The 22,195-nt window shown below is 38.3% G+C and overlaps 2 protein-coding genes across 9 annotated transcripts in view; both read left to right on the top strand.

The window, feature by feature from the left end:
* LOC135088677 (TBC1 domain family member 14-like) overlaps window positions 1-12,987 on the top strand; it is a 48,549-nt gene extending 35,562 nt beyond the window's left edge. The window contains exons 2-10 of one of the 2 annotated variants that reach the window (XR_010261074.1): window positions 1,859-2,018; window positions 3,566-3,707; window positions 4,110-4,227; window positions 4,721-4,852; window positions 5,304-5,454; window positions 5,826-6,026; window positions 6,532-6,745; window positions 7,326-11,820; window positions 11,866-12,987. Coding sequence is in view for 1 of the 2 variants with exons in the window: in XM_063983614.1 (XP_063839684.1) it covers window positions 1,859-2,018; window positions 3,566-3,707; window positions 4,110-4,227; window positions 4,721-4,852; window positions 5,304-5,454; window positions 5,826-6,026; window positions 6,532-6,745; window positions 7,326-7,528 (1,321 nt within the window). In the remaining variant the exon portion in view is untranslated. Of the gene's footprint in view, window positions 1-1,858; window positions 2,019-3,565; window positions 3,708-4,109; window positions 4,228-4,720; window positions 4,853-5,303; window positions 5,455-5,825; window positions 6,027-6,531; window positions 6,746-7,325 lie in introns of both variants that reach the window. The other variant, XM_063983614.1, reaches the window with a different exon arrangement.
* A 3,582-nt stretch (window positions 12,988-16,569) lies between these two features.
* Window positions 16,570-22,195, top strand: part of LOC135088676 (myotubularin-related protein 3-like) — a 31,251-nt gene continuing 25,625 nt past the window's right edge. For 3 of the 7 annotated variants that reach the window (XM_063983609.1, XM_063983608.1, XM_063983613.1), the window contains exons 1-2: window positions 20,153-20,220; window positions 20,355-20,424. In XM_063983609.1, the coding sequence (XP_063839679.1) occupies window positions 20,168-20,220; window positions 20,355-20,424 (123 nt within the window). In that variant the 5' untranslated portion in view covers window positions 20,153-20,167. The other 4 variants (XM_063983607.1, XM_063983610.1, XM_063983611.1 and 1 more) reach the window with 4 other exon arrangements.

Below are 22,195 nucleotides of genomic sequence, written 5' to 3'. Positions count from 1 at the left end.
TTAATATGAGAGAAAAAAATGAATAAATAAAACTAATGCGTGAAATGAGAGCAATGACAAAGAAAAGTGTCAGATTAACGAATGCTTTTGTAGTGTTCGTGAATTAAAGAAAATGGAGAGAAAATGGAAAACAAACGCGATTCGTGATAAGTGAGGAAAGTGGAGAAAATGAGAAATAAACTTGAGAAAATGGAAAGCAAACGTGTTATATTTATGGGGCACTGTGATAAACTAGATGGAAATGTTGGAAATGAGAGAGAGAGAAAAAAGTCATTGTTGAAAGTGCAGCCGGGAATATTATGACCGTGTTGCTGAACTTGTTATACGCGCAGCGCCTCCTCCTCCTATCACCTTTAAGGAAAATTGTCCTACTGTGCCTTATTTATTACCCTCTTCCTCCCCCTTCCTTTCACTTCTCACTCCCCTCTTCACTTTTCACTCACTCCACTTTTCTCACCTCTCCGTATCCCCCGCTTTCCCCCTTTACTTCTCACCTTTTCCTCTTCGCTTTTTCTCACTTCCCCTCTTTCATCTTTCTCTTCCCCTTGCCTTTTCTCACATCTTTTTTCCTCTTTTTTTTTCCGTCTCCCACCTCTTCCTTTTTTTTCCCGTTCTTTCGTTCGTTATTGCCTCTCTCTCTCTCTCTCTCTCTCTCTCTCTCTCTCTCTCTCTCTCTCTCTCTCTCTCTCTCTCTCTCTCACGAGTTATTGTGGTACAGAAGCGTGGAAGAAGGTGTGAAGGGCATGTTATGATGTGGGTGCGCGCGCATAACACCAGCGTAAGCATGCGTTAACACACACACACACACACACACACAGAGAGAGAGAGAGAGAGAGAGAGAGAGAGAGAGAGAGAGAGACCACAAGCACGTCTTTAACCCATCTAGTCCCGCTTAGCAAACTTGTAGACACGCATTCTAAATCCATGTATTTGTATCTCTTGCCTAACCTTCCTTTTTTTTACATTTCCTCTACAGTTTGATAATATAATATCTAGGTTTGCATGTTCAGTGGGCTAAGAATTATAATACGATACATTTCTTATTCTTTATTATTTGGCTTATCATTTTCATGCACCTAAGCTATTAGTCATTTCGCATTACCATCTTCTTTTTACTGGCTGTAGTGCAAGTCATTGTGGTTTTCATAGTTACAAGTCTTCCCTCCCTTATCCACGTGCGCTTCGTCGGTTTCTCCTTATCATTTGGTTTCCAGAAATAGCATATGGATGAACTCCGTATCACGTGCACCGCTACAGGAAATATGGTAAGATTGGCTTCAGTCAGGGAAGTTTGTGCGAATAAAATTAGGGAGAGGACTCGAGGAAAGCTTTGTAAGAGATTGAATAAGTTTGATCACGTATTATGATGTGTGTGCGCATCACCAGTGGGAAAAATACCTGTAAGGACCCAAATAATCATCTCTGTGGCCTTTGGAAATATGTAGTCCTGATGAAAGAGAGCAAAGCTTTTCAGATTCTTTAGATTACAGTAAGTTAACTTGACAGATTTCATAGAACTGTTTTGTTTCATATTTAAACAGGTGGGGTTCCACTTTTTGTCATATTTTAACATGTAAAGAACTTTCAGCAAATTTAAACAGGTGAATTAAAACTTTGTCAGATTTAAGCAGGTGAAATATTTTTTTGTATCAGATTTGGACAAATGGAATAGAACTTTTTATCATATTTAAAGAAGTAAAATAAAACTTTTTGTGAGATTTAGACAAGGTATGTATTCTCATTTCTAAACCATTTTATCCCAATTTAAGCAATTCTCACTTAGCCTAACCACTTTATATCACATCCCAGCAGGTGAAAAAAGAAGACTCTCTTCTAAAACCCTTCTCTTTGCCTCCAGAAACCTCTTTTCGTGGCGTCACAAGGATGGGGGTGGCGGGAGTGACGGCGCCTCCTCCACCTCCTCCTCCCCGGTGCCTTCCTCCCCCGTGGCTCCCTCTACCGGCTGGAGGATCTTCTCCCGCCCCAGCACGCGCCTCTCCCGCTCCCCCGATTTACAGGTGAGGCCACTGTTTGTTGTCTACAGGTGTGATTGATTAAATTTTGTATATTAATGTATTTAATATTCTCTCTCTCTCTCTCTCTCTCTCTCTCTCTCTCTCTCTCTCTCTCTCTCTCTCTCTCTCTCTCTCTCTCTCTCTCTCTCTCTCTCTCTCTCTCTCTCTCTCTCTCTCTCTCTCTCTCTAATCACTTGGGTTTTGTTTTATGTACTTTTCATGTTCTTTTTTTTTCTTTTTCTTTTTTTACTATGCATTGTTGTTATTGTCTTGTTTTTATTGTATTTTGTGTACTTGTTATTGTTTTTGTTATTGTTTTGTTATCATTACTACTACTACTATATTAGTAGTAGTATTGTCATTGTTAGTTTTATTTATTTGTCTTTTATTTATTTATTTGTTTTAATTTATTTATTTGTTTATTATTAGTATATTTTTTTTATTTATTTACTTGTTTTAAGTTTTGAATAGTGACACCAGTACAAAGAGCACAGTCGCATTATTAGGACCCATTAATGAGGGGCAGTTAGTGGTCCTGGCCCCATCCTATCTCTTTAGTGATAAGCCGTATCGCACATCCTTTTAGGTTGAGCAAGCTGTCTGGTGGCATTTCATGGGTGCATGTTGTATGATGTTTTATGTTATATCAGCACATATTACTTTTGACTCCTATGGTTTTTTAAGCTTAATTAACCATTTGGGTGCTATTTGGTACACCTTTCCTTAATTATTAGCCCCTCTGAGACATTTCTACTTGTTCTGCAGCCACCTCTGATGTGTAAACAGGGTACAAATCGCAAAATCTATTCTTTTCACCCTCTTGTTTATTGTAGATAATTATTAAGTCTTCATGCATTACTTCTGGCACTGTTAGTTGTTTCATATCATTATTTTATTCACTGCTAAATGTCACAACTTTGAATCATTTATCACTGTTGGTCATTTCTTCACGTTCTACAGCCTCCACCACACATTTTACTGGCTGGACATTGCAAAATCTATTCCTTTTCATGCCTTTCTTCCTTACAGGTACCTACAAAGACTTAATGTATTGTTTTTAGTGCTGTGAATTGTTACATGTTGCAGTGAAATTGTTGTTAAAATGCTCGGGTGTAAGTTGAGAGTGCAATATTAAGACACATAACAGGCAGCAATGAGTGATGGAGCATTTAAGCTTTATTAGTGCCTCTAGTTACCCTTTAGATCTTGAGCAGTGTCATTCCCTCACTTGTCTTACAGCTAACCTTACCTCAGCCACAACAAATCTTAAAACATAACCTTTGCCATTCCATCACTTGTCTCACACTTGTGCTACTCATACTTCAAAACAAAAAGTAGCTTCAGATCTTAACCCACTGTCACTCATTTATCTTCCACTTACAGATATTTTCAACCAGAAACAACTATTGCCATTTCCTCACTTTTTTCCCCGCAAGAAACATCAAAGCATAACCATTATCAATTTCTCGCTTGTCTTACATTTACTGTTATTTTTATGTTCAGCCTCAGATCTGAACCGTACCATCCCCTCACTTGCCTCACACTTGCAGGTTCGTAACTGTGACCTGGAGGCAGGCAGTGTTGGGCTCATCATGGAGAACAGACCCAACTCCCTGCCAGCCAAGACGGCTGGGGAGCAGCTCAAACACAAGCAGGAGTACCAGAGGATGGTTTCAGCTGCCAAAAAGAAAGGTAAGGAGATACTCATAGTACCTCCTCTTCCTTGATCCTCTTGATTTGCCATGTTCATATAAAAACACATACATAAAAAGTACTTAAATAGAGTACAGATGCCGTTTCAACAAAAGATGATTGGACTGTTAGAGAAAAAGGCAGGAAGAAACTGTGGCATATTACTTGAAGAGAGAGAAAATTAAATACTACTTATCCCTCATCATTGGATAGAAATAGTGTTAAATTATCAGCAGAATCAAGAAAATACTGTCAAAAACCACAATATCCTCCACTATATCCTGTTTAAAGTAGTCAAAATCAAGATAAGATGCAGAAATTTGGGAATGTAGCCCTGAGAGTCAGTTTGACATGCATAAGGTATTGTTTTCTCAGTAGTGGGTGACTGTTGTTTACTTCCAGAGTTGAGAGAGGCGAAGGAGAGGAAGAAAGCACAGGCCAACCTTCAGCGACAGGAGGAACAGCTTGCAATAGCCGTGGCCACATGGAACACTGAAATATTACCCAAGTGGGACACCATGTAAGTTTTTTTTAGATTGCATCCTTATAATTACAGTATAAGAAAGGATAGAAGTCATCTTTTATGTAATCCATCCATTTCTTCACCTTGTGTAAATTTTGTTAGATTTTATCCCACTAATTACAGTACAGTATAAAAAAGGATAGAAGTCATCTTTTGTGCAGTCCATACATCACTTCTTCACCTTTGCTTGTCTCTGTACATCCACATTCAGATGGCAGTAGAGACCTGTCAGTATTAACTTAGATGCACTTCTTATTATCAGTCAAGATTTATCAGTTTTCCATTCTCCATTGTACATCAAAAAAGACATCCCTCGCATGTTACTTCCCACTCCTGGCAGTCAAGGAATATCAATTTTCCATTTTCCATTGTATATAAAATGAAAACTTCCTTCTTGTATTACTTCTCATCATCGAAGTTTGTCAAAAGGTACATCAAATCAAGGTACATCACAAGACATCCCTCTCATGTTACTTCTCGTCCCTGGCAGGCGCACCCATAAGAAGTGCCGGGAGCTTTGGTGGCAGGGACTTCCCTCCTGTGTGCGGGGCCGTGTGTGGGAGCTGGCTATTGGCAACGACCTCAACATCACCCCTCAGCTCTACAACATCATGGTTCAGAGGTGGGTGATGGGTGACCTGACTTGCTGTTTCTCATTGCAACACTAAGCGGAATGTAATGTAGTGAAATGACCACCTTAATGAAAAGAAAATAAAGAAAATAAGCAAGATGAACTAGATAGATAATACATGAAATACCTGTCATAATAAAAGGAATAAGATGAATAAGGTTAACTAATAAGCAATTTGAATAGTTTAACATCCAGCACATTTTACTGTGGTTGCCTCACCATAGTTATTAGCATTAATGTCATTGGAAACTGAGAAATATCAGTATGTACATGTATTTATTGACATGTATTCACCCTAAGTGGTCATTTCTTTAGGGGTTCATATTTTACTGTCCACACTCTTGTTACATTGATGTATGTGTGATAATGTTCCTGTTGTGGCATAGTATAGTGTAGAAGGTATCTCATGGCAAAGCAATTTACTGTGTGCACTTTATGTCAGGTCTGTTGAGAAGCTGGTGAGTCTGAGTGAGTGCGGCAGCATGGCCAGCCAGGAGGACATGACCAGCGACTCAGGTGACCAGGAGGCAACCATCGACCTCATCCGCCTCGACGTGTCACGCACCTTTCCTCATCTCTGCATATTCCAGAAGGTTCAAATGAGTTCCTTTATTTAATGCCATAAATGAGTAGACTTAAAATACATATCACTTAGTTTCTTGGATGTGGTTGTGTTAAGAGATTCAATGGTACCATCTATTTTCTGTTGCTGGGAGGACCTTGGATGTTGTTAAGATATTCTCTCTCTCAACATTCCCTACTGTCTCATGTTGTTCATTTAGTTCCTTGGATATGGTCATGTTAAGAAATCCTCAGACTCAGGAACTGCCATGTGTAGGCCTCATGGCTTCTTGCAGCTTCCCTTATTTTCTTATGTTCTTAGATTTTGTCTCACATTCCTCAGTTAACTCCTTAGATGTGGTTTTGTTAAGGAATTCTCTCTTAATGTTACCTTGGGTTGCAGGGAGGACCTTATCACGATCCCCTGCACAATATCCTGGGAGCTTATGCTTGCTACCGTCCTGATGTCGGGTATGTGCAGGGCATGTCTTTCTTGGCGGCCACTCTCTTGCTGAACATGAATGAAGAGAATGCCTTCATCAGCTTCTCAAACCTCCTCAACAGACCAGCACATATGGCTTTCTTCAGAGTTAATCAGCCAATGGTAAGTAGAAGTGGAAGTTTGTTATTTTCTTGTAATGTACCAATCAGAAATTCTCCATGAAGATCAGTAGTTGTAATGAGACCCACATGATCTCTAACTTAAATTTTGGAACATTAGAAGTGTAATTTAACTAAATAAAAATACAAATAGGTAGCTAAATTCACAATAACATCCACAAACATTTCCTCACATATTAGTTCCTTAATATTTCTGACACCTTGTATACTTTGTGAATGAAGAAACAGCATAGATATAAAATATTCATGTGTACTTTCTTCTATCATCATCATCATCATCATCATTTAATTTCATTTAATGTCCTCATTTTCTCTCTCCCTCTTTTTTTGCAGACATAGATCACCTCTTCTCTGATGCTCATCCTTATCATGTCACCCCCCTACACTCTATTTCCAGATTTTGTTTGTTTTTTCTACCAGTCTCCCTCCAACTATCTTTAATTCCACCACTTTTCTGAGTACTTGCATTGACTTTGTTTTACTTACAGATGTGTGCTTACTACCAGACTTTCGAGGCGTTACTTGCTGCCAACCTGCCGTTACTTGCCACTCACCTACAAAACATTGGGGTGACGCCTGACCTCTATGTCCTTGATTGGCTGCTGACGGTGTTCTCTCGGCCCCTTCCCCTTGATGCAGCCGTCAGGATATGGGATGTTTACTTAAGAGATGGAGAGGAGTTTTTGCTCAGAGCAGCCATTGGTGAGTTGCTTCTCTTTCCTTAGTTCTTTCATATTGTACAGGTAAATCTTAACTTAGAAACATTTGATTTATGAATTTTCAAAGATATGAATCAAGTAACTTTATCCTGTTCCAATTCATGATTCTTGTTTAGAAAAAATTTTGAAAGTTACCTCAAAACTATTAAGAAAATGTTTTAAACAGAAAAGTTTGAAATTTATAGTAGTTCTAATCTATAAGTTTTCAATCTATTTATTTTTCTTTAAGGATGTAACTCATTCTTAAATCTCTATTCACCTATTGCTTGCTAGATACAAATGGCATATTTTGTAAGCTGCTGATATGCTTAATTTTATTGTTACTTATTGTATATGCTTCTCAGATTTGTTTTTATTGTGAATTATAAATCTCTTAATTGTCTTTGCAAGAATTTAAAAGACAATTATCAATAATTTCTTTGCAGGAATTGTAAAATTAAACAAGAATGTGTTCATAAGCTATTGTAATTCTCTTGTTTCTCATTTTCAAAACCTTCTTACAGCTAATTTCTGTTGTAAATGAACTTCATAGAGAGAATTTTGAATGCTATCCACCTTTACAGGAATTCTGAAGCTGTATGAGGAAGTATTGACTCATCAGGAATGCACTGCCACTGCTGCACAGTTCTTGACTCGCTTGCCAGATGACCTCTGTGCAGACGCTTTATTCCGGGCCATTGCATCCGTCCGAACCTCTGCCCACAAGCGCACCTTTGCACAGATCCTCCAGGAGCACATGGATGCGATGTCTGCTACTGATGTATGATTGTGGCTGAATATTACACTACATCACTATATCATTCATGGCTTATTCTCAGCTTCTCTCCTGTTATGAAGTGACCTGCTCAAAGTACCAGTACATGATAACATCTCTACATTGTTTACTTTTCTTGTGTTGTATTCATTGTTTTGTCATTATTGGTAGAGTGACTTGCATATGTCTATTCTGAAGGTGAAGACATTTATTTTATTGTACCCATCTATTTTATTTTATCCTTAGATTTTAAGTATAATTAAGAAAGATGGATGAGTGATAGTTCGTACATGAATCACGAGTGATGAGATTATAAGCACTTGTCTGGAGGTTTGGAAGTATAGAGGATCTGAGGATGAATTAGAATAGGATATATTAAAGATGAATGTTAAAAGAAGTTATATATGTATACTGAAGAAAACTATATTAAAACAATATTACTGAAGAGCTTAAAGATCTGACATGGAAATAGAAAAGATCTTATAATGGGCTTTAATGGCTGTTTTATAACACACAACGGTGGGAAGGACAGCAATATAGTTTAAATCCTCAACATATCTACCTATCCTAGCAGTGTATCTTGTAGGTAAATATAGTAATGGTGTTATAAACATTTTGAGTAGGGCACTTCATCTGATCTTACAAATTAGCAGTTTACAATCAGGTGTTTTGTGGACACACTAATTTGGTTGTGTTTTACTTGACTCACCTTTCATAGACAACAATCACCTGAGACAATCTGGGAGAATTAGTTGTGTCCTCAGAATATTGTATTGTTTAATCAGTTATTCTCATCATGGAAGACATGAAAGACAAGACATGAAAGTAAACTTGCTGTATTTATCTGTATGCCATGTCAACCTGGTATATGGATAGATTGAATAAGTAGAGTAAGTTTTGTTGCATGTCTGATGTGAATTAATTTATTCATACAATTTCTTTTTCCTCATTGTTATTAGTATTGAAGCTGAGATACCTAGACCCATAATAATAATAATGATAATTATAATAATAATAATAATGCAAATTACCTACATAATTCTGTGATAGTTTATTCATGCAAAGACATACAATCAAGAGAACTGCTGGTCAATCAATAGTGTATCAGTAGTTAAAGCGTTGTGAATGTTATCTTATAGAATTACAAATGCAGTAAAGATAATTATTCCTCTAGACAGGAACGAGTTTATGTGATTATGAAGGAAAGAACAATATGTATGTACTTTCAGATTGTTACTTTATTACTTTCTTCAAACCATTTCATATATGAACTTCTTGTGATTTAGGTTCTTCTTTCTTGTTAACTGTTCATTAATGTCAGTGCAGATGTAGTAGTTTTAGTGCTCCAATGTTAGTATTTATTTTGAATTTATAGAAAAAACAATCTACAAAAAAATCCATTTCATCCACATGTTTTTCTTTCTCTCTAATTCTGTGAGCATTTCTTTTCATCTGTATGTCTTTTAACAGAAAATTAGTAACTAAACTGTAAGGCACCTCTGTATGAAGGCACTCTTGCAGCTTTTCAAAGGACAGAAGACGTGTAGGTGACATCTCAGATATCTTTAAAAGTCATTGTATCAAAGTATAAATATGAATGTATACTGGAGTATATCTATAGTTCTAACAACAGGAATGTGTTGACAGAGCAAATTGGCCCTGCAACCATTAGACTGAGGGCACTCTGCATCAAGAGAACATTTGTCATGTCATTTGGAATCATGTGCATCCACAAAATTGTTTCTTCAATAAGTGTGGATGAAATGGGTTTGACTATATATTGTTAGTGTGATATTTTAGTTCTTTTATTTTCTTTTGTTAATGATGCATATTAATATTTCAGAATTACATACATAATCATAATATTTTCTCTATTCATCTTCATTGTCAACAAGCGCACAATATTGACATGGTCTCCTAGGTCATGTCACAGGCTGGCAGAGTGACATGATTTTCTGATTATTTTCACATTCATGTGTTTTTGAAAATAGAAAACTTTTTCTGGTGCCTCGTGTCTCCTGCAATGGACCAATAGTAGCGTGTGGTGCCCCTCAGTGGAGCGCCAAGGCAACACTCGGGTGTGCCGGTCTCATGTGATGTGTTCGTGGACTGAACTGTGTCACATTTTTAGGTCATCCTAAATACACAAAGATTTGATATTTTAGTCTCATTAATTAGATTTGATTCATTGAAATGTTTGTACATATGTTTATTTTGTTTTCAGTAATTGCCATTACTTATAGCAACATTTATATATTCAGCAAATTAGTAACATTATAATTCAGATTTTCTTTATGAATATACTGTTCATATATCTGTGATAATTAAATACTCATTTACATTTTTGCATTGAGATAAACCTGGAAAAATACTAGTTTATTCAATAAATCTTGTAGTACACTTTGATGTATGATGAATCTCAGAAGCTTCTATGCATATCAACTAACATCATCTGCCTGCTTCTCATCTACAGAGGTATATTTTGTTAATAATGAAGAAGGCATTGTGCTCCTCGATTCCTGTTGTACATATATGTTGGTTTATTGGACCATTTGTCCTGAAAAACCATCCCAGGTTTTCAAAGAATTGATTTAGTTTTGAGCCATCCATGCCACATCAGATGCTCTCCTTTAATGTTATCTTGATACAAGAGAAATGCATATTCAGCAGGAGCTTGTATGATTGTGGAGGCAAGACTGGCCTCACACTGGGTGAACCAAGTCTGTTGCAGATTTTAAGGATAGCTTTTCAGTTTGTTTGGTGCTCTGATCATAAAATTTTGAAGATTCAATCCTATCCACTACCACACACTCTCCTGGCTCATCTTGTTTTTGCACTCACTCACATTGGCGGTGGTTTGATCCTTTAAATTATGATTAATTAATGTATGATATTCCTCAAAAATTTCAGTGTGAGGCCTTCCTAGGAGTAAATTTTCAACACACACAACACTAAGGACAGCAGCACTGATGCAGTGTAGCATGCCAATGCAGACACTAAGAGACAGGGCACCAGGCTACAAACTTTGTCCTGTAAACCAACATATACATTTGGAATCCTTTACCTGATCAACTGAAAATGAGATTTTATAATAATTTTGTTTATACTTGATACTAAGTCACACTGTACTAATTATGAATTTTAAAAAGTTTATTTTATTCCTCTATGAAATATATAGTGCTCTTGTGTCAGATTTGTAATGTAAACTTTTGAGTTAAGTTTCTTGTAGATGAAAAATGAAAGATGATATATGGGTATAAATGTCAATGTTGAGTGTATACATGATACTTTGAGCACTAGTATGTACCTCGTATTATCCAGTGGTAGCCGTAGTGTGTTGTGTGCTGCATGGAAAGTTGAATATGCATACAATGCATGTAGTCATGCCATGTGGTAATCCATGGACCAAACCTTTGCCATCCTCCAGAAGGCAGCAGGCCAGTGGTCACCATGTTGCACTGCCATCCTGCAGAAGGCAGCAGGCCAGTGACCACTGTGCTGCACTGCCATCATGCAGAAGGCAGCAGGCCAGTGACCACTGTGCTGCACTGCCATCATGCAGAAGGCAGCAGGCCAGTGACCACTGTGCTGCACTGCTGCTTCACTCTTCTTTTGTATCAGGACACAAAAACAATTCAGCAATGGTGAAAGAGGATATAGCTTTTATTGTATATTTATTGGAATATGTATCTTACTAGCCTCTATTTGGCATTTGTGTCAGTCTAGGGCTGCCTTAGCCATCACTCTATACTTCTGAGATTATGCAGAAATGAATGTATGGATGCATGGATTGCTGAGGAAGGAAAGTGTAGGTTATCATGCTTGAGGAATGGGCATAAGTTATCATTGCAAATGTTCCTACATATTAAAACATCAGCATGAATGCAGGCATTCTAAGAAAGTATTGCTCCTTTAATATTACCAGTGTCCAGTAAAGTGATGTATCCTGTAAGCATGTATGTATCTATCATAGAAGTATTTATGCTCTTGAAGTTTATCTTGTTAGCTACAGTGTCTCATGAGCTTTAAATTGTGCACACTGGACCCGTGCAGTACTGAGACACAATGCGAAAACACACATAGTAACAATATTATATGTAATGTATTAAGAGGAAATTATCCATATTAAAATAGCAAGTTGATATTTGTGGACGGTGTCTGTAGAGGCTATGTATATTGTGGAATTTAGCATGTCATATATTCATTGTTGAACAAGATTATCCATATACATATTACCAGCAGCAGCAATTTGTTATTCTGTGTGATTGCTAGGTACACTGCACAGCTGACTTGTGCAGTGTGAGGTGGTGAAGATCTGTCCTGCACAGCTGACGCTTGTGCAGTGTGAGATGGTGAAGATCTGTCCTCTTCCCCAGAGAGGCATAGAGGCCTAGTTGTGAGGGAGTGCTTGTGAATGTATGCACAGATGCCTTGTCTTGGCTATCTTTTAGTAAGAGAATGTTAGCCCTGTGTGTGTGTGTGTGAGTGTGTGTGTGTGTGTGTGTGTGTGTGTGTGTGTGTGTGTGTGTGTGTGTGTGTGTGTGTGTGTGTGTGAAGTCAAGCCCGAAAAGGTGAACATTATGGATAGTGATGGTACAGACATTGAAGAAAATATCATCTTTATAAACAAACTGCCTAAGTAATTTTTTTTTTTTTGAGAAAGTTGGAAAAAAAAAATATATCAAATACAAAAAAGTTGATGCAAGTTTTGAGACTAGTTACACCACAGTCTTGACAAAGATAACCATACAAATAAGTGCACCACATCAACACACTACACAGAACTACAGAAATCACAAAAAAAATTATTTGGGCAGGCTGTTCATGAAAGTGATGATATGTATTTATTTCATATAGATTGTTTTGAGATGTACAGTAACCCAACACTTCAGCACTGTGTCGTGTGAAAGAAGTGACCCAGAGTGACCTAGTTCATAGGGTGCTGTGTAGAATGGGAGGGTAGATTTACTGTGGGTACACCATGTAACAGAGAACATTGTGTACCATGAGAGGGTGCCATGTAGGGTGGGAGGATAAGTTGACATGATAGCCACCAGTGAGTGTTAGCAGTCAATTATGGACTCATCGACAGTTGTGATTGATTACCTAGTGTTAAATACCATGCATGCACACTCAGTCATGGTCATTTCTGCATATTTCATACACACTGAGTTCTCTCCACAAAAATGCTCCATGTAATCAGAATCTGTCAATGCTCAAACTTATTTTATATGAGAGGTAGAGGAGGCATTTGAGTTTTGAGATTTGTTGTCCTCTAGAAACTTGTTGGAAATCATAATGAAAGAGATTCAGTAAGAATGTGCTAAGTGAATGTGTTGGGTGTGTCCTCATCATTCCTGTTGTGTCATTATGCATCATTTTTATAATACTGTCCAATCATCTGTGTGTTCCATTTTATACTTGTTGCATTTTAAAGACTTTGGTCACTATAAAATAAAAGGAGCTTTGTTTGTGTTGTTTTATTTTCATGCTTATGGTATTCCCTTCCTGTGACAAGATTAGGACCATGTATACACCCAGAACTGAATGTGTAGCATGTGAAGGGTGACTTATAACACACACACACACACACACACACAAACTGTTAGAGGCCACATTAAAGTATGTACATATAATAAGGGAAGATGTCATAAGATTTGTATAAAGTATAACCAAAGAAAGTGATGTGTGCAAAAATATACACAAGATTAAAGAAAAATGATCATCTAGGGTCAAGAGAAGGGATATTGCAAGTTTACTTCAATCTTGTAAAATCACACATGCATACTGGTGTGGTGACAGAAACGCTGGATATTTGAGAGAAGGCAAGAAAGGTTGAGAGGTGGAAGATGTTTGAAATTCGAATATTATAATAAAAAGAACAAAGAATCTTCCCTCAAAAATAATATATAATAGAACAAAGTTATAGAGGAGAGAGAGGTCTATGAACTGAGTGAACCCTGCCCAGCACACACACACACACACACACAAACACACACTGCTGATACTCGAGATGACCGTCTGAATGAGTCATGATCGACGAGATGGAAGCAATGAGACAGTGAGATGATACGCTGACACACCGGCCAGTCTGCGGTACACCTTACAACCTCTATCTTTAATCACTATTTACATCACTTCTGTGCCTCGCTTCCCGTCCACTGTCCTTCTTTCCTTTTCATTTATTTATGTCGTTACTTATTTAGTCCCCCAAATTACGTAGATACAAAACATTTTTCACTTACGGTGTTTGAGTATAGCTTTAGAAATATGTATATGTATGTATGTATGTTTGTGTTACTGAATTTTCTTTGTGCATTATGCGTCCCTATCTATCTATCCATCTATCTATCTATCTATCTTGCGGTGCGACATTTCCTTGTGTGAGTGTGTTGCTATACTGATCTCTTTAATATTATGAAGAACTCACACAGATATACCTTCAGAGAAAAAATAGAACAACGAAACCTTTCTTCACTCGCATTTTAAGTCAAACCAAAGGACACGAGATGAATAAGAAAGTAATCTAGAAAAAAAAAAAAAAGCGATCCCAGCGTATTTCAACATTCCATCACTTTCTCTTATGGGACGGACAACGGGGGCGCATCTGACAGACTTTCTCCTTACTCGGCAATGGCATTATGGACTCTCAGGGTCTCCTCCACCTCCTCCCACGAGCTGCATGTGAGCCGCTACATTGCGAGTCCAGCACGCACTAGTCTTGTCCTCCCACTCACTCTCATAGCCAAGAACTCTCTCTCTCTCTCTCTCTCTCTCTCTCTCTCTCTCTCTCTCTCTCTCTCTCTCTCTCTCTCCTCGTTTGTGATGCAAAATTGCGAACACAGACAGGTTTGGGATGTTGGGGTGAGTTATGGGGAGAGAATGACATGCTTAGTCTCTCTCTCTCTCTCTCTCTCTCTCTCTCTCTCATTGGGAAGAATTTTATGGTAATTTACGGTTTATATTTTTGGTAATTTAATAAATGTGTGTGTGTGTGTGTGTGTGTGTGTGTGTGTGTTAACTTTCGCCATATTTGGAACCGTTCACACATTCGGGTTTACAGAAATTACTTTGATGATTATACTGGTAATCGTGGCAGGACAGAGAGAGAGAGAGAGAGAGAGATACTACTACTACACTACTACTACTACTACTACTGCTACTACTATTATTATTATTATTATTATTATTGTTATTATTATTATTTCTCTATGTTTATCTTTTTATTATTATTATTGTTATTAGTAGTAGTAGCAGTAGTAGTAGTAGTAGTAGTAGTAGTAGTATTAGTATTGTTATTATTATTATTTTTTTATTTTATCTATTTATTATTGTTATTATTATTATTATTATTTTTTTACAGGAAGTTATCAATACGACATATGGTTCCGATTCTATCCCTCACGTGTAGACAAACATATCCTTTGCAGCGTTATGGAGTTACTGATTATCTCACATCACGATGAACATTACTCCACTCCATATAATACTTTACAATACTTATATAAACAATCTATGTGGACAGGATACCATAACAATCAAACTCCAGAATATTTTTACAATCACTTTGTCATAACGAGATCTACAAACAATTGATTAATCCAAGGCGCCGCAGCAGCAAGTCAGATGGCGCCGCTCAGAGCTTCAAACTTAATGGAATGGTTGTTTTATCTCTCCCTACTTCCTTAAGAGCCCGGTTTCTAGCCCGGAAGGGAAGTGCGGCAGCCGTGAAGGAAGGAGACATATCACGCCTCCTAGACATCAACAGGTGGGGGTGGGAAGCCAGACGCCGGAGGGGGAGCAGAAGAATGCAAGGATAAGGTCATGAGACGCAGCAGTGCACACCATTCACGTTGACTTCCTGTGGCGTGCTGTATTCCCAGTCATACCGGTGCTTATAACGGCTTACATATGATAGAGAAATTATTTTTAAGGCAGTTTGGTCCGGGTTAAGAAAGAAGGGGAAGATGCGGGGGAGATTATTCCAGACTGATCGACAAGAGGTGGGCGGGGCAGCCAGACGCTTCACTACTGGCGGGCGGGGAGGGAGTGGTCCACACGCCTCTCCTCTGGTCCTAACCCGCTTGACACACTTAAAAAATACCCTACTTGGTAACAAAAACATACATCACCCAGGGTCCTCATCTCTTCAACTGATAACGTGCAGTATAACACGTACTTCAGACGCTGCGTTTTATTTCTAGCCCTTCAGTAATCATGAGGGACATCGCTCATCCAAAGTGACCATTAAAGGAGAGAGGTGGTGTAGTGGTAACTACTGGTATTCCTCCTACTACTATTACTTCAACTACTACTAATCCCGCCCCACCCGCCTGGCCTCACGCACCACGTGGCCACGCCGGGCGCCTCACACCGTTGCCAGGTTCACGGGGCGCGACATGTGAGCCCCAGCACCATTGCACATGAGTTGAAGTACCAATAGTAGGTAGAAGTAATACGACTAGCTAAGGATTCAATGGATTTTTGTTAAGTAGGTCAACCTGGTGGTGAGTGGTGGGCCGGGAAAGGGCGGGTACGTACGTGGCAATTACTAGCTGCTGGCCATATTCCGTAGTTTAGTGAGCTCTTTATCTGCTTGGCTATATTATGGTGCGTATTATCCTTTGTGCCCATTTCAAAAATAACTCTAACAAGCGTCTTTAATTCCATTTCTTCATCCCATGTATATATTTTTCGAAGTACGTAAGATGAGAAAGCATCCTTTTCCAGCCTCACAGGAATTGTGTGGGATGCATTAAGGTATAATGTCATTACCCGGGCAGTGCTTCTACCCTATCTAGTGCCCAGTGAACCTAGTAGTAGTAAATAGAGAATTAAACGAAGTCAGCTGTTCGTGACGTCAAACGCCCTTGAGGGCGAGATGGTTTCTCTTTCGGAAGTCTTCTAAAAGGTATTAACCACACTTTAAGAGTTACAAGCCATTATGAATTTTAACACGTCTGAAAATAAGCTACCATAAAAACTGGGAAATAAACATGTGGAAATATGGAGGATAATAGGGTTTCTTGTGGTGATGAGGGAGGATTGACATTATTGGAACGTTATCTTGTTGTTGTTGGCGCCATATTGTGTGACAGTCCCTCCATGTAGCAGAGAAACCCAAACACACCTTGTCTCGCTTGCCCTCGGGCCGTGTGTTCGTGACATTTCAACTGGGGAAGAGTTAATCGCTGGAAAACAGACCAGAAAGGTAAGAAAGGAAGGAGAGGAGGGAGGGAGGCGAGATATAGCCAGTCACTCCCTGCTCGACTTAACCAGAACCTGACAACAATATTTTGCCGGATAAATTCTACACCACCGCCCTTTATTGTGACACAACTGTGGGATCCTGGTATTGAAGTGCGCCCCGGTGTGATGTTGAAGTGCCAAGGGGGAGGTGGTGTGGCCAGTGGGAAATTAGGAAAGTGCATCGTAATGTCCCAGAAAAAAATATATATACAAGGAATGAACACCTAGGAAGGAAAAAAAAAAAAAAAGGGCTGGAATAATGGAATGGGATGATGGTGGTAGCTGTGGTTCCATACGATCAAGAGAGTCGTGAAGGTGGAAGGAAGGTTCCATCAACAACAACGTAGTGAAGGAGGAAACCAGACAGCTCCTGGACAAAGTGAAGGATTTTAAGCGTCTCTCATATCCCCCTCCGGAATATTAGCGTGCTAATTCAGTATGTGTGTGTGCCTTGTCAGTGTGGAGGTGTTGTGTGTAGTGTGCGGGTGGAGTTTAAATATTTAGGGTTTCGTTTTCTGTTTCAGTTGAATGTGTAATTTTTTTTTTTTTTTTATTATTATTTTATTTTTTTTTTTATAGCATTGAAGTGACAGACAGCCTTCTCCACCTGCTCCTTCTCCCTACTATTACTGCTACTATTGCATATACTAGTTCCAGCTTCCTAGGGGTCTAAACAGGATTGCATTATGTATTATTAATATTTAGAGTATGATAAATGCGTGAATGACCTGTCACTACTAAGGAAATGTATTTGGAAGGCGGGAAGATAATTTTAGACAAACATAAAAGTAGAAACATGAAGGTAGAAGTTACATATAGGTACCCATGTCCATCTATCATTTAAATTTTCTTGTGTCTCCTATTTACTGCACTGATATTGTCCCTGTTAGTAGATTTGTATAGTCTTCTCCCAAAGCATTCTGTTTCCTGCATTTGTATAATCTAAAGCTCCCTATTTCCTGCATTAATATTATTCCTGTCTTTATATCCCTTAAGTTTTCCCTCAAAGCCTCCTTTTTCCAGTACTAATATTGTTCCTTCCAGTAGATATGTTGAATCTTTTAAAGCCCCCTATTTCCAGCACTAACAAGTGGATGTTTTTCACATGATGAAGCAAATATTGTGGTGCTGTAATAATATGCAGAGGAAGTCACTCAGGATGTAATGCAGAGGATGTAAAGGAATATGAAGTTGAGCAGACATAAGCAAAATATACATTGACTTATCAGTGCATCTGATCAGACCAGATAGGATGTTGAGCTCATGTATTGGATCTCGCTGGGCTTGCATACACAAGTTGCCAGTTGTTATTGGTTCCCTGTATGTCTTTCTCTCTTGGTTTTCCTATCATGCTGTATAGGATTTTGATCAAGAGTTTATGTACTTGTTTGTATAATTCACAGTATGAATAATCACAGGTGCTCCAGTAATGCTCAATTAATTTTTTAAACAAGATATAACTTCTTCATCTCAATTTGGGTCAGTTACAGATTGCATACATTCAGAGATTCCAGCATAGAAATATCATTATTTGCTTTATTGATATCGTCTTGTTCTTGATATAACACACCACCTGAACACCAGACATGTTTACCTGTGTATGTTGTTGCATTCACAGATGTCTATCTCATTATTGCATTGCTGTATTGTGAAGGAATGTGTGTGTGTGTGTGTGTGTGTGTGTGTGTGTGTGTGTGTGTGTGTGTGTGTGTGTGTGTGTGTGTGGGTGGGTTGTATTTACCTAGTTGTAATTTTGCAGGGCCTGAGTTACGCTCATGTGGTCCCATCTCCACATCTACACTTGTCCAGTTTTTCCTTAAAGTTTTGCACAAACATTGCTGATACTACATCCTCACTTAGCTTGTTCCAGACTTCTATATTTCTCTGTAGGAAACTTTGTTTGTTTATGTTATTTGAGCATCTTCCTTTTCTTATTTTTTTTTGCTGTGGCCTCGTGTTTATCTGGTATTTTCTACTTCTCTTGGCAGTAGTTTCTCATTATCAATTTCTTCCACTTCACTCCATTCCACAATTTATATATCAGTATTAAATCTCTCCTTTCTCTTCTTTGTTTCAGTGTTGGCAGGTTCATTTCCTTTAACCTGTCTTCATATGTTAATCCTTCCAGTTCTGGAACCATCTTCGTTGCCATCCTTTGTATCCTTTCTAGTTTTTTACATGTTTCTTTTTGTGGGGAGACCACACTGATTCATCATATTTCAGCTTTGGACTAATCATTGTGGTAATTATCTTTCTCATCATATCCTTATCCATTCAGTGGAATGCTGTTGAAATATTTCTCAACATTCTGTATGTATCTCTGAATATCTTTTCTGCATGCTTCTCCAACTGTTGATGATCCTGTATTATCACTTGCGCATATTGTTGCATTCACAGATGTCTATCTCATTATTATTATTCTCTTCTTATTCTCATTATTATTCTTATCCTCTTATTCTCATTCTTATTATTCTCTTCTCATACTTTTATTATTTCTTCATTTCCTATATGTCCATTTTTTTTGCCCATTTCCTTTACATAACATTTTTTTTCACATTCCCAGATTTTATTCTGATCCTCTTGTAGAACTTCAGTCTTTGTTGTTTCATGTATGTATTTGTAATTTTGCATCATCTGCAGACAAACTCGTGTAACTCTTCACTCCTTGTGTGTGTGTGTGTGTGTGTGTGTGTGTGCATGCGTGTGCACGCACACTTACATTTTAAAGCAACAAAAATAACCTCTTCACTCAAGTTGTTGCTGACTGAATTGAGGGTATGAAAACATGGTGTGTAGGTAATGTAAACACACTGAAATATTTTGTATAATTGTATGTTTCTGGTTAGGTTGCTGATGCAGGGTATGTAGGGCATTCCCCATACCCCATTAAGTAGGTCGTGATGTGGTACGAGATAGTCAAGGTCATTCAAAATCCTCTTGTATGTACCCTGAGCAACTTGTCCCAGTTAGTAAGGTGTCTTGCACGGAACAGAGGTGGGCTTCTCAAACAGTGAAGGAAGACAAAGTGGAACAGAATACTGAACAGATACAAAAGTGGTATATAGTCATGGTTAGTACTGAATTTCCTTGAGTATAGGTTCACCCTCAATTTCTGGCCAGGAGATTAGTAATTTATGGTATACCTTGTACATCAGTCAACCACCTATATGAAGGGCAGCATCCTCTATCTATTATCCTTGGAGTGCTGTGCTGGTATTGGAAGGACAAGTTATTAAATTGTCACATTTTTAGGAATGTAAGCAGAGAGAGAGAGAGAGAGAGAGAGAGAGGGACTTTTGTGACTATCTTAAAATGTTGATACATACATGATAAATATCAAAGCCATACTAACATCTGTCTCTTGCTTTGCTTGCAGGATTTCTTGTATACCTACTCAAACTGATGATCAATGTTTTGTATGAAAGTCTACAAGTGGGAAGAGTGTTGTCATATTTGTAAATATATTTTTGTCTCATGTTTATTTTTTGTGAACTATACGTACTTGAATTGATGACAGGTGTTAGATATCTAAGTCTTCATCTGAGTGTGGCCATTTATGTAACTATATTCTTCTCTTCTTTGTTTGCAGGACTCACAGCCCAGTGAGCATGGACGGTGAGGATAGTGGTGGAGGAACAGGGGATACATCCACTTACCAGGTGAGGAGGTGTATCTTGTTTTTTGCCTTGGGAGATTGTTGACAAAACATATCTCTGAACACAAGATAGCTGCTGTGCTAGAGATTGTTGACAAAGCATATCTCTGAACACAAGATAGCTGCTGTGCTGGTGCACGTTAGGTAGTGGGCACAAAGAAAAGACACCTTCTGGGCAGTGTTGCAGGTGGAAATAGCTCATCACTTTGGAGGTTACTAAAAAAAGAATGGCCTTGTCTGTTCTGTGTATTATTTGGAGAGAGAGAGAGAGAGAGATTTATAGTGGTGCATAGCATCATTTCCTGTAAGCATTATGAAAAAAAAAAAAACAAGGTTGATGGTGGATAAACATCAGGTTAATATATTCAGTAATGGGTATTGATATAAATTTGACACTATCAGTGGAGGAACATTAAGTGCTGATAAATATGAGTGGCATTCTGCTATATGGCAGGAAAACATTAACAGAACTGATACTCACTGTGATATGGTTGAAGTTTGATTATATTCAGCCAGGATGTGGTAACCATACTGATAAAAAATGGAAGGGAATAATCATGCCTGACACAGTTATGCATGGAGAAGCTTGATAAACTGAGACAGGCAGTGCTGGAGGAGAGAAGAGTAAATGGATGATCCGAATGTAGTTCAAAGCAGCTAGATTGGGAAATATTGACAGGGAGTGCCTTCAGACATGGGATTGGTGGAAGGATAAAGGATTGTGAGTGCAGATTGGAAAAGACATGATGACAGTTCAACAGTCAGGAACTTTGGCTTTCATAATAGAAGTACTAGTGCTTGGGATGAGTTTATTGAGCTGGTGTGTGAACAGAACACCCACAAGCAAAACTTAAGTTGGATAAAAGGAGATATAGAGGCAAGACAACATGAGCTTGACACAAATCTTGAATGCATACAAAACTTACAAGAAGATAGATAGTTAGGCAGATGTACCTAAAATGTACACGTAGTAAGTGAAGGTACTGGATGACCTTTAGCATTGTAACAAGCTATTTGTAGTATCAGTGACTCTCCTTTGGGCAGTAATGACACTGATAACTGGTGCGTCACTGTCAAGCATGAATCATGACCCTGCCTGTTGGCCATGGATAGGTGGGGGTTGTTAAAATTTTTAATAGATACAAGAGAGTCACCTTCACTTGTTGAGGTAGGTTTTGGGACATTATCTTAGTCTGTTCTTGTGTAATCATGGGTGGAGAGGCACAGGAGACAGGGGGAGCTCAGCAGGAGAGGAACTGTAAGGTATGGTGAAGGATATTAACTGTGAAGAGAAAGAGGTAGATTTTGAGGCATTGTCTTGTTTAATATTGAGAGAAGAGGCATAGAAGGCAGGGAGAAGTTTGCAGGAGAGGAACTGTAAGGTATGAGGAAGGATATTAACTGTGAAGAGAAAGAGACAGAGGAAGTGTATGATTGTATGCTATGAATATATATGAGAGGTGCTTTTTTATAGGTAAGAAATGGATGTGGCTTGATATTCCATTCAGTTACAATGAATATATCTTGAGAGAAGTTTTTAATATGAACAGAATTTGGTTGATTCTTGATTTACTTGTTATTTGTTCTACAGTTTTAATTTCTCTGATTCAGTCATAGTATCACTTGTCTGGTTTTGTTAGATGATGTCAGGAAATCAGAGTATTTGAGACCTTGGCAAAAAAAAAAAAGTAAGCACAGTGGGAGCAGTAGAAAGGAGTATTGAATATCACTTGACTTCTGATCATGCCTTTATAAGAATATGCCAGAAAGGGAAA

The sequence above is a fragment of the Scylla paramamosain genome, chromosome 31 (genome assembly GCF_035594125.1).
Source record: "Scylla paramamosain isolate STU-SP2022 chromosome 31, ASM3559412v1, whole genome shotgun sequence".
In the NCBI taxonomy this organism is placed as follows: domain Eukaryota; kingdom Metazoa; phylum Arthropoda; class Malacostraca; order Decapoda; family Portunidae; genus Scylla; species Scylla paramamosain.
Note: the sequence above shows the minus strand (reverse complement) of the source record. Positions and strands in the feature narration are given on the sequence as shown.